This window comes from Empidonax traillii, unplaced genomic scaffold (assembly GCF_003031625.1).
Source record: "Empidonax traillii isolate 1590-97213 ecotype Southwest subspecies unplaced genomic scaffold, ASM303162v1 scaffold975:size500420, whole genome shotgun sequence".
NCBI classification, from domain to species: Eukaryota; Metazoa; Chordata; class Aves; order Passeriformes; family Tyrannidae; genus Empidonax; species Empidonax traillii.
Window position 1 is genome coordinate 51,269 of NW_020956168.1, and position 16,008 is coordinate 67,276.

At 48.5% G+C, this 16,008-nt stretch overlaps 1 protein-coding gene across 1 annotated transcript in view; it reads right to left on the reverse strand.

Moving 5' to 3' along the window:
- Positions 1–1,639: 1,639 nt before the first annotated feature.
- SIK2 (salt inducible kinase 2) overlaps positions 1,640–16,008 on the reverse strand; it is a 28,680-nt gene continuing 14,311 nt past the window's right edge. Inside the window, exons 5-15 of the mRNA XM_027903500.1 lie at positions 11,775–11,899; positions 10,576–10,699; positions 10,093–10,313; positions 9,409–9,561; positions 8,040–8,201; positions 5,950–6,178; positions 5,347–5,631; positions 5,011–5,174; positions 4,407–4,532; positions 3,903–3,994; positions 1,640–3,395 (exon numbers count right to left, since the gene is read on the reverse strand). Coding sequence (XP_027759301.1) covers positions 2,801–3,395; positions 3,903–3,994; positions 4,407–4,532; positions 5,011–5,174; positions 5,347–5,631; positions 5,950–6,178; positions 8,040–8,201; positions 9,409–9,561; positions 10,093–10,313; positions 10,576–10,699; positions 11,775–11,899 — 2,276 coding nt within the window. The 3' untranslated portion in view covers positions 1,640–2,800. The remainder of the gene's footprint in view (positions 3,396–3,902; positions 3,995–4,406; positions 4,533–5,010; positions 5,175–5,346; positions 5,632–5,949; positions 6,179–8,039; positions 8,202–9,408; positions 9,562–10,092; positions 10,314–10,575; positions 10,700–11,774; positions 11,900–16,008) is intronic.

Here is a 16,008-nt window from a genome sequence, read left to right on the forward strand (position 1 = left end):
AGTTGCATGTAAATACTACAGATGAACTTGCCAAACTGGAGCTCACAAAACTAGTGCATTTATCCCAAAGCAGAGACTAAACCCTCTAACTCCTTAAAAAAATACATTAAAGAACATACCACACACACACATATTGCACTTTTCTCCGTATGAAATTTGTACCCCATATACATCACACCAAAGTCTCTTCAAAGGAGTCTGTAATACAAGATAATAAAGCTAATAATTACTCCAACAGTAGTGTACACATGTTCTCTAATGTCAGACAGGACAGATCTGAACAAATAAAAAAAGGCCACTTCAAAGGAGTAAGAAGTGGTGCCCAATGGATCCTCTCTGTGTGAGAAGGCTTTAGAAGCCTTTTAGTCTAATTGGCTTAAAGGAAATGACATGAAATGTTAAATATGCTTTTGGCTGAGGGGAAGAGTCAGTCTAAACTACATTAAAAAATCCTGTAGTTTCCCCCTGCCCAGCACTGCAGAGCTCAAAGGAGCTCAGCCTCGTTGGCACATCCTGATAAATGAGCTGCAGAACTCCAGAACGGGACTGTTCTCCATCCTCTGAGTCCTGGAGTGGGATGGGGAAGGAAGTGGTTACAGCTCTGATCCTAAAACGTTGGTTATGCTGTGGGGTGGGGAAGAAGGAATGAAAGGGCAGGACTCTGCTTCCCCTTTTCCTGCAGCAGGTCTGTGATGCTGCAGTGCCTGTCAGGCTGTTCCCCTCCCCTCTGTTGGTGTCATAAAAACCTCCTCTCTTTCTCTCTCAGCTGTTTCAAGTGGAGCTTTCCAGCCCTCTTTTCCTTGCATCCCAGCAGCAGTGCATGGATGTGATCCCTGTTTTTTAAGCTCTGCTTTGCTGCTGCCTTGAGAATCCCTGTGGGATCAGAGGTAGAAGCTGAGGATTGAGTCCAGCTGGGACCAGAGCAAAGCAACAGGAGCTGGCTCTCTGGAGCACACAGGGAGCCAGGTGCCCTTCTGGCAGTTGTTAAACCCTTCCCTCCTTCCCATACAGTGACTGCAGTCCTTCTATTCCACATTTCAACGTGGTCTTATTGCTGTAAATGCTGATTATCCACCTGCCTGCATCCTCGGGATTTGTAGTATCAAAGGCCCGTAGCCCACCAAGCTTTCCAGCAACCACTGGCTGTTCTCTCCGTGTGTGATCAGCACAGTTTCTCTCGTTCTTTGTGCTTTGATGAAGCTGCAATTGTGCTTAATGTTTGCTCAGAAAGAGGGCTGAACTGCCCACCTGCTGTCCTGCCACGCCCCACAATATCTAAAGGTTGGAGACGAACCCCAGGCTGGAGAACCCAACCCTCTGCAGATCCCTAAACAAATCCTCCTCCCGTGACTGAAAAGCTCTGGAGACACAACTGCTGGCTGAGTCGTTTCTCTGAAATGGTTGACACATCACCAGTTTGATGCTGAATATTGCTGTAATACTTTCAACGTTCTATATACACGAGCAATTAAAACACTGAGAAAAGTTTAAAACCACGTCCCACACGGTGGAACGTGTGCTCTGAAGGGACTTTGGCCACAGCAAGGATATATAAATGGGGTATTTGTCTACTTTCTTCAGAAAAAAGCATAGAGGCTGATAAAGAACTGAAAAAGGCACAGCACTATCACTTCACAGGGGTTGTTTTTTTTTTTTTTCTTTTTTCCTTTTTTTTTTAAGCTCATTGTTTTGTATCCTTAAGTTCTAAAACCCTAAATAAATTGTCCAAATATACAAAGCTCGATAAAACCACCAGCAACACATACTGCAAAATTTCAGAACACAGTTTGTTTGCTTGTTTTTCTTCAAACTCAACCGAAGGACAGATGGATCTTTTCCAGCCACCAGAACTTCTCCAGGACAGAGCCCTCCTCAAGGACCTGCCTGCAAAAAGGGGGTGATTTCAACAGCCACTCCACCCAGGTGGATTTTATTATTTTTGGAAAGCTCCTGGCTGCAGCTCTTGCTTTCTCTCACGGTCCTTCTCACCTTCTGTCTCTCAGATGATCCTTCATCCTCCAGGGCTCTGCTCCCCACCCAGAGGTCTCCACCAACCCCCGTGGTGCCCCGTGTGAGTTCCAGGTATCTTTTTGACACAGTCAGGATGTCCCACAGCAGAGATCCAGGTTCCTGTAGCAGAAGGGCTCCTTGGCAGGCTGGGGAAACGCTGTTTGCTGCAGGAGGGAGTGGAGGCTGCCTGAGATGCCTGGTGATGATCTCGGACTTACCACGCAGCAGTTCCAGATCAGTAGCTTGACCAGTAGCTGGACGCCAAACTGCAACTTTCCCTTATTTCCACCTCACGTTGCCATCAGTGCAGACCCCAAATCTACCCTGAATTTCAATGGAAACTATTGCTTTTATTGCCAAGAAGTATGGTACAGTGTGCATTCACTCTCCTTCCTCCAAGCGAATGTTGGATGAATGCTGACCAACTCCCCAAATTCTTTTTAGAAGGGGCTATTTCCTTCCTCTAAAAAAACTCACCTTTTTTTTGCCTCATTCTCTGCAGACTCTGTGGGATGAAACTGCACTGCCTGTTCTTTAGCCCCTGCCAGAGGAGCCAGTGGCCAAACACCTCGTGCCACCTCCTGCTTTTTCTTTTCTTTTTTTTTTTTTTTTTTTTTTTTCCAGCCAGGTGGATTTTTTTTTTTTAGCTCCCCTGCTAAATTCAAGGGTTTAAAAAATTACCACGAATTCTGGGGTAGGAACAAAAAAAAAAACTAAAAAAAAAAACCAACCAAAAAATCCACATGCTTTGCTTCTCACCCATTTGTCCCGTTCCCTCACCTCGGCGGTGCTAATTCACCAGGACGTAGCCACTGTGCTGGGGGTCTACAGTCTCCATCATCTCACAATCAAAGAGTCCAGGCAGTTCTGGCAGGGTGAGGGGGTCGTAGCTGGGCTGGGGCTCGGGGGAGGCAGAGCTGCCCTGGCTGTCAGGCAATGCTGCACCGCTCTGGGGGGCCGGGTCCAGGGGGTACTGGCACTGCTCGGGGTAGTCTGGCTCGGAGGAGGGCACCCCAGGCAAGTCACAAGTCTGGTAGGAATACTGTAAGGGCTGTGGTGGCTGCTGCTGCTGCACCTGCACCGGTGAGGACAGCCTGGAGGAGCTGGGGAGCTGGGAGGGAGGCAGAGGGTCCAGCTGCACCTTCGGGTACTGGCCGAGGAAGGGGCCGTATGGCATCTGTTCCGAGGAGGGCTCCAGCACGGGGCTCAGGGGCTGCTGCAGGCTGAACTGGGCTGGCTGCTGCTGCTGCTGCTGCTGGGGCTCCTCCTGGCAGGGCAGGGGCAGCTGGGCAGACCTGGGGTAGGAGCTCTCGGCGATCTGCATCTGGTTGAAGTAGGCCTGGAGCTGGGACTGCTTCTGCAGGAAGAGCCGCTTCTGGTGCAGCCTGGAGTGGGGGACAAAAACCAGGGTGCCTGTTGGCTTTCCAATCCTAAAGGGCTTGCTTAGGGCTGGGCACTCACACAGCTCCAGCGGGGAGGGAAGGGCGACACTGAAAACCCACCCAGGGCGATCTTGGCTATTCGATTGTACAGCCCATCACCCCTCGGCAAAACCCCTCCTTCTGATCATCTTCTTTATCACCTCCTGAAATCCCACCCCGTGCAATTAAGTCAACCCCCTGCATTGTTTAATTCGGTTTGCTAAGAATGAGATGCACTGTGTTTCTCCTGGGGAACCTGGGGGCTGGAGATGAGCCACAGGAATCTGTAAACCCCCAGCAGGACTGGCTGTCCCCCCTTCTAAAAAGGACTGTGTCCTTACTGCAGGTTTTGAAGCGAAGCTTTCCCTTTTTACAAATGACTTCTAAACGCCCAGAGATTGTTCCAGTTCTTTTATTACTCCTGAGGGGGTAAGAATGGCTCGTCTGCATCCTTGGAAAGGCTCTTCTTACCTGTGCTCCTGTAGCTGCTGCTCCAGACTCCGGGGCAGTTCTTTGCAGTAGAGCTGGCAAGTGTTCTGAGCCTTTGAGAGCAGTGTGGGCTTCTGCAAGGCAAGCAGCGCTGGTTTTAGTGGCATTTGATTTAATGCATTAGCCCAGAGAAAGACTGAATGCCCTTGTGGCAGAGGAACATCCAGAGGAAATCAAGTTTTTTCCAAACTAAAGCAATATGAAAACGGGTTTAAAATAAAGGGGGGTGTGGAACAGTGAGGGGGTGCTCAGGTGCTGATGCACAACCTTTATGGGGTGTTACACCACTAAAATGTGTTCCCAGCAGTTACCATACACTAGCAGAGTAGGAAAACAGCAATAATACACCTTCTGCATAAAAAAAAAAAAAACCAGTCTAATTTCCAGTTCTGCCATTCTCTGCTGATTTAGACTGATTTTCCTGACCAAGAGGAGCCCCAGGGCTGGTGTGCTGGGGTCAGTGTGTGTGGAGGGCAGGGGTGGTACCTGCAGCCTGTGTTTCAGGTACTGTGTTTCCAGGCTCTGCCTTCTGGACAACACTGGGGGATGTGCACCATTAGGGAAAGCAGGGGAAGCCTCCTGCTGCTGCTGCTGCTGCTGGGATGGTTCCTCCTGCAGAGAGAACAGGAACAGGTTTCAGGTCCAGAAAAGGCTTTAACCCTTTCTCTTTAAAGGATTTCCCCAGAAAATCCCCCCCAGAGGTTTCATAGTCACCATATTCCTGTTTTTGTTCCACCTGGAACAACTCCCCAGGAATGAATTAATTGTTTCACTACGGAAATCAGGCTGTTAGCAGGTGGATTTTGCACTTCTTGCAATTATACAGCAGACCAGCTCCGCCAAGGAGAGGTGTTACTGGGCTCTGCTAAATCTAGAACATCCTTCAGATTAAAAGCAGCAGCAAGAATGTTGGGGTTTGGGAAGCTGAAAGGGCTCATTCTCCAGTCTGCACGAGACAGAAAGGAGAAGAGGGAAACTCAGCTCTAAATGAGCTCCTCTCAGGTCTCCAGAACACCTCCAGAAATCCTCTCCTGCCCTGCCCCAAAGCATTAACCCCTGAAAGGTGGAGCTGTGTTCCTGCTCTGGGTACCTGTGCAGGGCTGTTGATGAGGTCCTGCAGCTGGGTGGCAGCTGAGGTCAGGGAGGGTTCCTCTTCTGATCCCATCTGTTCATAGAGCAGCTGGACTTTGTTCAGCTCCAGGATCCCTTTGGTTCGTGCCAGGTTCTGGAGGTGCTGCCTAAATGCTACAATCCCTGGGGAAGAGGAGAAGAGCCGAGCAAAAAAAAAAAACCTCGTCAGAAAATCAGTTTAATTCGTGTCTGAGATAAGAGCTGAGCGGCAACCAAGTCCCACAGCGGTGTGGAGGGCCTTCCCCAGGGTGTGCAGGTGTAATTGTGATGGATTTGCAGGAGCAGCTGCCCTTACCTTGGGTGAGGGAGGTGTCCGAGGCCCTGCGCCCCTCTCGGAAGCTGACGGGGGAGCGGTTGTGGGCCTCCCTTTTTTGGGAGCTCAGGGCCTGCATGGCTGGGTTGGCAGGTCTCAGCCCTATGAAAGGGGGGGTCAGCCGAGGGGCCTGCTGGTTGCTCAGCACCATTTCCTTCAAGGAGGGGGTCTCTCCCAGGAATTTCATGTCCCTCTGGATGGACCCCATGTCGTACTCGGAGTCGATGCTGCCCAGGGAGGAGTTCTCATCCAGGGAATACACTTTCCCTGGGGGAAAAAAACAAACCAACCCAAAAGTCAGAATAAAAGGCAAGTGCAGCGCTAATTTAACAAAGCACAGGCTCAAGCTACTCCTGCCAACAGTGACCATTTTAAAGGAAACAGTCAAAACCCCCAAGCTTCATAAAGCAACTGTCGTGTAACCCTTGCACGATCAGAACGGTGGTTTATATTATTTTGCAGCAATCAGACACTCTGCAGATGTTCACTGGCTTGTTTGGAGAGTGTTCAGGGTTGGTTTCCCTCCCCCCACCATGTAGCCTGCAAGGCTTATTCATCCTGCTGGGTTTGGGAATAGCTCTGTACCTGTGCCTGGCACCATCACCAGCTGGTTGGTGACCTCTGCCAGGGTGTGCCGCCTCTTCCCGACACGAGCTGCTTGGAGGGCTGCGAATGCCTGGGCAGGGTCATCCTCTGCCTCCCCTTCTGTCTCGATCCCTTCATCGATGGAAGTTTCCATCATGCTGCTGGGCAGGGACTGGCAGCCTTTCCTCATCCCCACGGGAGGGACGGGGTCCAGCAGGCAGCCATTTACCTGGGGGGGCACAGGGACACCTTGGCTTTGGGCACAGAGGGCAGGAAATCCCTGCCTGGGGTGTTTAAAAGGTGTGAACCTCTCTATAGTCACACTTGCTTGCCATGCACAATTCTCAGCAAATCCCCCCCCCCCCCCCCGTGCAGGATCACCACTGGTGTTCCCTTAATACTCAACTCCCTAAAGTCTAAATACTCCATTTTTCCACTGTATTATGTTCTCCAGGGCTGATGGTTTGTTTTGGGGTTTGTTTGTTTGTTTGTTGTTGGGTCTGGGGGTGTTTTGTTCAGTTTTGAAGGGTTGGTTTTGTTTGTTTGTTTAGGGGGGGTTTGTTTATTTTGGTTTTTTTGGGTCTGAGTTACTCAAAACTCTGCCAGCTTAGCCACAAGCATAAAATAATCTATGGAATGTGCAATAACTTTTGCTTCCCCCCTTTGCTTTACCTACTGGGCTCGTTTATCATGCTCAGATAAACCCCCTGGGAAAAGCCAGCCTTGGACTTCGTTCTTGCAGGGCTGTGCTCAGGAGTAATTCCTTCCCAGCACAAGTGCATTTGATTAATGCTGCTCCTCTGCAAACACAGGTTGCCCAGAGAAGTTTGGAATCCCCCTCTCCTTGGATTCACTCAGCTTTGATAAAGCTCTAACCAACCTCCTCCAGCTTTGAAGTCAGAGCTTGCCTTTAGCAGGAGGTTGAGACTTGAAGGGCCTTCGAGGCCACCTTTCCAACCTAAAATATTCCCAGGGTTTTAATCCTGGATTTATTCTCCACGTCAACCTGCCAGCAATCTTTCTGTACGTCAACTAATTCTTTACCTATTTGGGTTTAAAGCTGCCATGTCCTGCAGTTTTGTTCTGTAATCAGTGTCCTGTAAAACCAGGACGGAAAAAACACATCCCTTTGGCACAAAACCTGGCACTGCTACAGGTGATTTTTATCTAAAACTGTAGATGAGCCATTCCTGAATTTCCTTCCAAGTGTGTTTGGAAAAGGGGTTTCACTGCATTTACACTGGCTGTTAACAAATGGCCCTGGAGCAGGTTATAGGGTGGCACTGTAGGGAAATATTTTAAAGCAGCATCAAGAAACAGCTCTGAGTGGTTTTGAGCACCAGTAAAATGATGATCCTTGCACAGGAAAATCCTGGATCTGCTGCCTCTGTTTTAATGTAGTGGATTATACATCTCTGAGCCTAATTTCTTGCAAACCTCACTTCCCATTTGTGACTTTTCCATTCAAATGCCTCGGACTGATCTGGCAGCACAAGTGCTGGAGAGGAAAGAGCAGAACCAATCCCTCCTGGGCAGCTGGCTCCCTGCAGTTTACCATGGCACGGGGATCAGAGCTTGGAATTCTCTGGAGGACATGTTCTACACTACTTGAAACACTGAATATTCCCGAGGAAGCTGGGACTTGACCTCAATGCGCTGAATTTTGGGATGAGCAGCTGAGCAGGTTATTTAGATACTCGGCAGTTACCCCTTTGTGTTAGAAGCTGTACATGAGATGCCTTCAGGGCTCTTGAAAACATATTTGAGAAGAAAAAGGGGAAAAAAAAAACCCACTAAAACACTTTTGTAGGTTGGTTTTTCTTTTCCAAACACAGTGTGGTAAGACTGGAATGTAAGCAAAGAACAGGAGAGGCAGATTAAGGATGAAAAAAAGACACAGCTGTGGAGAGTTATATGGGAGAGAAGTGGAAAAAGAATGTGGAATACCTACAGGTCTGATGCTTAAACACTTAAATTTAAGGAAACAGGCACACCCATTAGCTGTGCTTTCAGGCAACCATCTCTTTTAGCCTTTAATGACTTCTGAAAAGAAACCCAAAAGCAACAAGGGGGGTGATTTCAAGCCCTACCTTTGGTGTCTCGACTCTTTCCTCCTCCATGAACGCCGTCTCTCCCTGGCAGCTGGAGGGAGGGAAGGAAAATTCTGCTCCTGAGGCTGAGGGGAGCCCTGGGGACTGCAAGAGCCTCGCATTTTGGGAGTGCAGGTTCACCGAGGGCACCACAGCCTGGGCCTGGAGGAGAGAGATTTCGGAGAGCTCAAAAAACCAGAACGGTTTTAGGTAAAGAACGACGTACAAGGTGACAAATGACCAACTGGTAAAGCAGAGGTGCAGGATTTAGTTCTTCATTCAAATAAGTGTCACAGTGCCCAGGAGGCTGGGAACTTGGGAGAATATTTACTTGAGACCACGCTAAGCCTGAGTCATCTTAAGCCAAGCCTTTCATGGTTCCAGTTATGCATTAATAGAAGAGCTGTACAGTGCCTGTGTATCTCAATGAAACAAGGGAGCATGTTAAAGAAAAATAAATTAAAGAAGCCTCAGAATTATTGGGATAAAGTGGACCTTTCCTTCTGGAAGAAGAAGCAGACTGAGTAGCCTCAGAGCCTGTGCTGAATCAGACAGTGTAATTAGGAGGGGACTAAGGGGACAGCCATGCAGTGGCACCAGATGTAAAGAGCCCCCAGAACTGCTCTTGATAAAACACACATGACATCCTTAAGACTTAAATCAATTAGTCACCAGTTGGCTCTGTGCACACAGAGGAGACTGGGCCCTTGCTGGAGGAAAAAGCAGTGCAAATCTTGAAAGAAATGACATCATTTAGGAACAAATCTCCGAGTCTTCAGCCATGAAGTGGCTCAAGATAATGACATTTTTATCAGGCACTTAAGATACTACAATGAATTGGCATCTTAACCTGATGTGTTTTCTTTTGGGCTCCTCTTTACTGCTCCTTGCCACGCCTCATTTCAGGGGAGACAGAAAGCATAGCTGGAGAACAGCAGGGGAGAAAGCAATTTTATTTTCAACAGGTCCCTTCAGAGTGACTGTGTTTACAGCACTAAGTGGAGCCCGCATGCTTTTAGCCCCCATGCTAACACAGCTCTCCATAAACTCAACAGCTGGTTTGGTAATCACATTAAAAGATACTCCAAGTGTTGCACTTGGAGGCTCCACAACTGGCGCTTCTCTGACTCTTTAACCCATGGCTTGCCAGCAAAAGGTTTGAAATTCATTAAAAAAAAAGTGGTTAAGCAGATATGACTGGAAATAAAAGTGGGGGCTGAGGCCAAGCCAGGAACGTCCCCACCAGGGCCAAACCCACCGCTTGCCAGAAGGAAACCACACGGGGCAGAAACCACAAAAGCAGCAGTGGATTGCAAGTGGGACGCAGGTTTTGAGAGGGAACAGTGCGTTTAGGGCCATCCCCCCTCACCTTGGCCACGGTCTGCTCGGCGATGGTGCTGGGCCGGCGCTGCCGGGCGTCCACCCTCTGCTCCACGGGGAAGCTGCTCCGGTGGGATTTGAGCCTCTCCACCAGCAGGTAATAGATAGCAGCAAAGTGGTTATAGCTCTTGTTCTGCAGGGACTGAAAAACAGAGGCACAGGAGTGGGGGGGCAGCTGTGTTTATGTTCTGCAAGACCAGGAGAAAGAAAGAATTGCTGAGGGGGGGGGATATTTAAGAGGCAGTGGGGTGGGCAAACTGAGTTGCTCTCAACTAGGAAGGTTTCAAAGCAGAGTTTAGTTCAGTGAAATGTTCTGGGCTGCAGCAGCACTTGTAGCCACCAGTTCAGGTGCCACTCTGACCCTTCACAGAGCTGAGCCTGGAAAAAGGACTGAGCTCCTCCACGATGGCTTAAAGGATCAAGCATCCTAAAGGAAATGATTGTTTTAACTCCACAGGGAGCCTCGGCATTTATGTTTGGTAACAAGCATGACTTAGGATAGGGCAGAGGCATTCAGCTGCTTTCATGCTCCTTCTTGATTTTCATTTGCCACCCTCTTAAAAGCTCAAAATTAATTTGCTTCCAATTCTAATCTGCTCTCCTCTCTCTCCAGCTGCCAAGTTAATGATTTATTCGACCCCACTCAGGAAATACCCCTTTGAGTGCATTTTACCTCAACAGTTTTCTGCTGGTCTATGCCCAGGCTGTGCATCAGCCTCAGGACCTGCTCGTTGTACTCGCCAATGGAAGGATCGTTCTCCTCTCCTGGTGGGTAAAGAATCGGCCTCTGGGCAGGAACTTCCACAAGCATCCACTTGTGCTCCTTAATCTGAGCAATAGTCAACCTTTTGGATGGGTCCAGGACCAGCATTCTCCTAATCAGGTGTTCACACTCTGTTGGGAAAAGAAGAATTACCAGTGTTGGAAAAGAATCGCTGGGTGGTACCCGAGACCCAGCACTGCAAGAGGAGCTGCCTCACTGCGACCTCAGCCAGCTCCTGGGGGCTAAAACAACCTCTCAGAACAAGAGGAAAAGGCCACATTGAGAAGGAGAAAAGCCCAGCTTCTTTAAATACACGGTGTGGCCAAACAGAGGCACAGCTGCACCACAGGCTGTCCTAGAATTTACTGAGAGTGGAAGGGGAAACGCAGTTACCTTCTGACATGAAATAGGGGATCCTGAACCTTCCTTCCAGAACTCTTTGCCTCAGGATGGGGAGGGTTGGTCCATCAAAGGGCAAGGCTCCACACACCAGCACGTAGAGCACCACCCCCATGCTCTGCAAGAGAGGGAATGCCCAGTTCAGGCTCGTTCCTCGAGGTGTGCAGGTTAATTGGCACTGCCAGCAGAAAAGGGTCTTGCAGTTCATGCCAAAAAAAACCCCACTACATGAGATAACCACAGCAGAGCCTCGTGCCAGTCAGCTGGCACAGCACTGGATTTCTCAAGGTGGGGGGAGGAAAAAGCAGGTAAGATTTTAAAAATTAAATATATATATTTTAAAAAAGTCCCTTCCTTAACCTGCCAAAAACTGAACTGTGGGTTGTTCCATCCCTCCTGCAAGCTCAGCACCTTCAGCAGAACTGCTGTGAAGAGACACAGAATCCTTAACTCAGGACAGAAGTGAGGATGATGATGATGATTTTATCCACTTCTCCGTGGGCAGGCAGATTCTGTTAATGATTTAGGAACTTAAATATATAAGGAATATTTACCAAAGTTAAGAGATTCCCCTCTGATGTTCAAAGAGTGCCTGGCTGACGTCTGCTCAGTGTTTACCAGCAGCTAAAGGTTCAGAGAGGCTGAAGCCCTTTTAAAATCCACCTCTCTCTAGGTATATTATGCAGATATAAGCCCACAGACAAACATATGCACCCAAAAGCACAGCTTTTGTTTGTCAGTGCAATTAGATGAAATCAGATTAGCAGCCAAAAGGTGACTTTCCACCAAGTTGCACCCTGTTTGTGCAGCCAAAATGTCAGTGCCTGTGTGATGCTGTGTGCAGAGTTCTCATAGAAAAGATTAAATGTATTGAAAAAATAAAACCAAAGTTCCCTCATTCGCTCAGGGAGCTTTTGGAGGAGCTGCAGTTTTCCCTCAGTGGGCTGACACCCACCTGTAATGCCCATTTAACAACCACCTGGACAGGTCAACTCAATTCCACTCAGTGTTTTAAGAAGCATTTTGTGACACTCAAGAAATAAACCTGAAGAGAAACAGCTCACCCACAGCTCAAGAAAAAAAAAAATAAATCAAAAGATGGTTCCTTTGTTCCAGCTTTCTAAAACTTGACTTAAATCCAGTTAAATAAAGAAAAAAAAATTTAAAAAAAAGAAGAAGAAGGATAATGATACCCAGATATCCAGCTGGGGTCCCTCGTACTGCTGGCCTTCAAAGACTTCTGGGGCTGCATAGGGGGGGCTCCCACACCACGTTGTCAGGGGTTCACCACTCTTATAGAAATTCCCAAAGCCAAAATCTGTGGAGAAATTAAGGGAGGGGGGTGTGGAAAAAGTCACTCACTCCAGCCTCCAGCTCTGCACCACGAAGGATAACGTTTGATTCCTGAAGGGCTCCATCCCCCAAATCCTCTCGTCAGGGCTCCCACTGCAAATATCGGGATGCTGCAGGACTGTTTGCATGACAACTGTGGAATCATTAAAACACTGAGAAACTTCACAACCTGTACACGCTGGCACCAGCCTGCTGAATCCAGGTTTATCAACAACTACCATTAAGATTCAGCAAACTGACAGTCCACACAGGCAAAGGAGCTTCTTTACTTGCCAAGGGATGTATTGAGATTTTTACCACTGGGCCTGAGATTTCCTGGGCTTTCCCGAGGTGCTCTCTAAGCCTTGAATACACAACAAGATTCTGACAACAAAAAGCATCAACTCTGGAGCTGGGAGGGAGGAACTCTGCCAAAAGCAACAGGCTTGGGAAAACACGGGGACTTTTGCTGGGAAGGACACGGCTACTGGGACTGCCTACAACTCAAACTACCACCCCACAGCCAAACAGTTCTTAAAAACGTTTCTTTTTACGGCATAATAAAAGTCTGTGGGTCCCTCAGGGCTCGTATCAGTCACCATTTTTAATAGGCCAGCAGTGAAAAAAGCAGGATGACAGCCACCAGTGCACCAGGACTCGGAGTCAGCCAGTCTGATGGCTCTCCCCTCTCTCCAGGGGGGTGCTGGGGGGGACTGGAGCAGTGCTGTGAAAGTCAACAGTGGTGACAAACAGGAATCAGGCTGTTGATTTAGTAGTCCCAGCTCTGAATACCTCAGAGGTATGTTAATGCTGCTCAGCAGATAGCAAACCTGATACACACTGTGCTTCCTTTACTGCCATTTGTACGGGTCGGGGTGCTCAGAGGGAAGATTTGGCTCTCTCACACATCATGGGCTAAAAAGCCACGAGAGGACCCTTGGAATCAAAGCAATAGAGAGGCATCAAAGAAAAACTTAGCAGGCTTCAAGTTAACCTGGAGTTGTTTTAGAGCAGCAACGTGGGCACTGAATCTGACTGTTGGCACTGATAGCCAGGAATGTGATTCCCTTCCTAACAGGACACAAGAGCTCCAGCAATCCTTTAATAGAACCCCTCCTGCAGCACCCCTCGAGAAGGAACACAGGCAGGAGCAGCAGCTTTGGGAGCACCAGAACTGAAGGGGATTTTGGAGCCAACAACGAGCAAACCTCGTTACGAGGCTCCTGCAAACACCTGGCACGAGTGGAACCCCCGAGAGGTCAAAGCCACAAAACCTGACACCCAGGGGTGAACTCCTGTGCCCTCCCCAGCTCCCAGGGCAGCGTCAGCAGTGCCAGGGAGCCGAGTGAAGGTCAGAGCCCAGCCGGGGCTGTCACAGCACACGCCACACGGGCACGGTGACGCCACGACACCCCGGCAACGTCACCCGGCCCTGGGGGTGCCAAGGTCAGCCCAGATTCCACATCCACACAGGAAAACGTGGAATGGAACAGCCACTCTGTCCTTCCTTCCACACCCCCCCCAACCCCAGCTCTGCAACAACAACAAAACCTTCTGCCCCAAACCCCACATCACTTTGTGTCACCTGCCTTTCCACCCCCCCCTCCCCCTTCACAGCCAGACTTTTGTTGTGAATTATTTTCTTTCCCTTATCCTCTTGGAGAAGACTTTTCTTCACACATAATTGGCTTGGCAACCTTGACAATAACTTCGGGAGACACGAAGCAATTTCTTCCCTCAGAAGCGTTTTGCCATTCCGTGTAGGTGTCATTAAATCTGATTTCTCCCTTCACTTATCTCGGATTTGTCAGATTTTCAACATCCTCTTAGAACTGCAGATAAATATCAGGCTTTATCTCTGAACTGCAGCTCTTACTCAGGTGCCACCCTCATAAATCTTCCTATCAGATTCACAAGTACACGTATTTGTAAGCACAGCTGAAGAAAAGCGTGACCTGCTTGGAAACACAAGGATTTCAAATCCCCTCAGGAAAGTGAAACTCCTGGCCTGTCCACGCTTGGATTTCAAGTCAGCCCCTCTGGTGGATGTGAGCACCTGGAAATCACTTCACATTAACCAAATCTGAACAGCCAAAAGAACAGAGTCTTTAAGCATGACTGACCAATGCAAGAGAAGCCTCAGGTGCGTGTTACAACCATCTTTACATGACTAATTTCATAACACCTAATACTTTACAGTCTGTGGTTACCAAAAGCACCTCAAAGAACACCTTGGAGCTGAATGATTTCTATCCCTGCCAGGCTGTTGATACCTTTGCTCCTTCTCTGAAGCAGCAGAATTAACAGAACCTCCAGTGCCCAGACAGTGCTTAACTGGGTGGAAGAGCAGCACTTGGCTGGCCCCTGATGGTCTTGTGACAGCACAGACCATTGAGCTTTATTAGGCAAATTCATGAATGAAAGGGCTATAAACTGACACCAGGAGCAGTAGCCCAGGATGAACTGTGTAAGCAGCAACAGCACACGCTGGGAGGAGAAGGGCAACTCAACCAGCACAGAGGACTCCAGAACTGGGAGCACCCAGGAAAACCATTCCAAAGGAGGAGTTCAGGATTTAGACAGGATGCTGGATGCTTGGTCCATGGGGCTTCGTCAGTCTAGCTGTCCCACTTCTTGGAGTGTTAGAATGGCCAGGAGTCGATTAAGCAACAGGACAATCCCTCATCTCTCATTCTCTCTCTTCCACCCTGTTTCTACTTTGCAGTTGCTGATCTGCCCACAATCATTGTGGATCCAAGGTGGCCGTTTTTAACCTAAAAGCATTGTTCAGGTTTTTCATTCTAGAGGAATGTTTAAGGGAAAAATGTGCCAACCCTCAAAAAACCAAAAAACAAAACAACAAAAAATAAACAAACAAAAAAAACCACCAAACCCCAAAACATATGCCAGCCACAGGATTCTAAAAGGACTGAAATTGGACATATTACCAGAGGACTGAGATTATATAATGGGGTGATCTTCTTAACATTTGCCTGAATCCGCACATTAAAAAAAAAAACAAAAAACACAACACCAAAAAAAACCAAACAACAACAAAAAAATCCCATCATTTGCAGCATTGTGTGGAGTTGAATAAACTCTGTGTTTGTGCAATCTGCAAATATTGGCTCTCCACAGCGGCGGTATTTGGTTTCTCAATCTCATTATTACCCCCTTCAGGATAATCTGGAATTTGGAAGGTATAATTTTTGGAGCGGGCGCATCACCCCGATGGAATCTGTTTTCCCGGTAAAAATGGAAACAGCCTGAGGTTTCAGCCCCGTTTGCAATCCGAGAAATGGGAGCTCCCTGCCAGGGCCACTGCAACTTGTGCCCTGCATCCAGGCAGGACCGGGGAGCCTCTCGTTTGTCCTTCTGAGGGGATCCAGCTATAATTAATCCGTTCTCCTGAAATTACCGGCAGAACTCAATCTGCCCGGCCTGCAGGGAGCCACAGGCAGCCTTTGTTGCAGCAGTAATGTGAGCCACGGAGATAATGGGGAAGAGAGGGGCTGATAAAGGCAAGGTATGAGCGTGTCAGACACAAACCTGACCCACTTCACGGCCTGAATGCTGAGCAGCCACTTCTGACGTCAATGCATATTTTACTGTCCACCAGCAAGACAAACCAGCACTACAACCTGCTTCAAAATAACAGTCTCTGTGCTACCTGGGCTGGTCCAAACTGGAGCTCTGCTGGCATCTCCCAGGGCAGGAACTTTGGGAAGAACCACAGAGCTGCTGGTGCTGAACGCAGATTCCGTGTCAAACCTAAGGGTTCTGCCTGCAGTGGCGTTCCTCACCTGCAACCTTCAGTTTATCTCATTAAACACCTTCACTTTTTGCTGCTTAGGCTAAAATTGGGGCTCTGGAAGACGAGTCCACCAAAACTCTCCCCTCGGGTCTTTCACACATCCTCCACTTCTTGTCCAGTTACCAAGACTGAAAGGGAAGATCCCATGAATTCCATCCACCCCACTCCTCTGAGAGCAATATTAACACTGAACTATTAAAATTTCAGCTCAGCCTCCTGTTTTTAATCAAAAGGTGGCAGTCTCATCAGCTCGGTTTTAGGAGCATTTATTTTTGAATCTT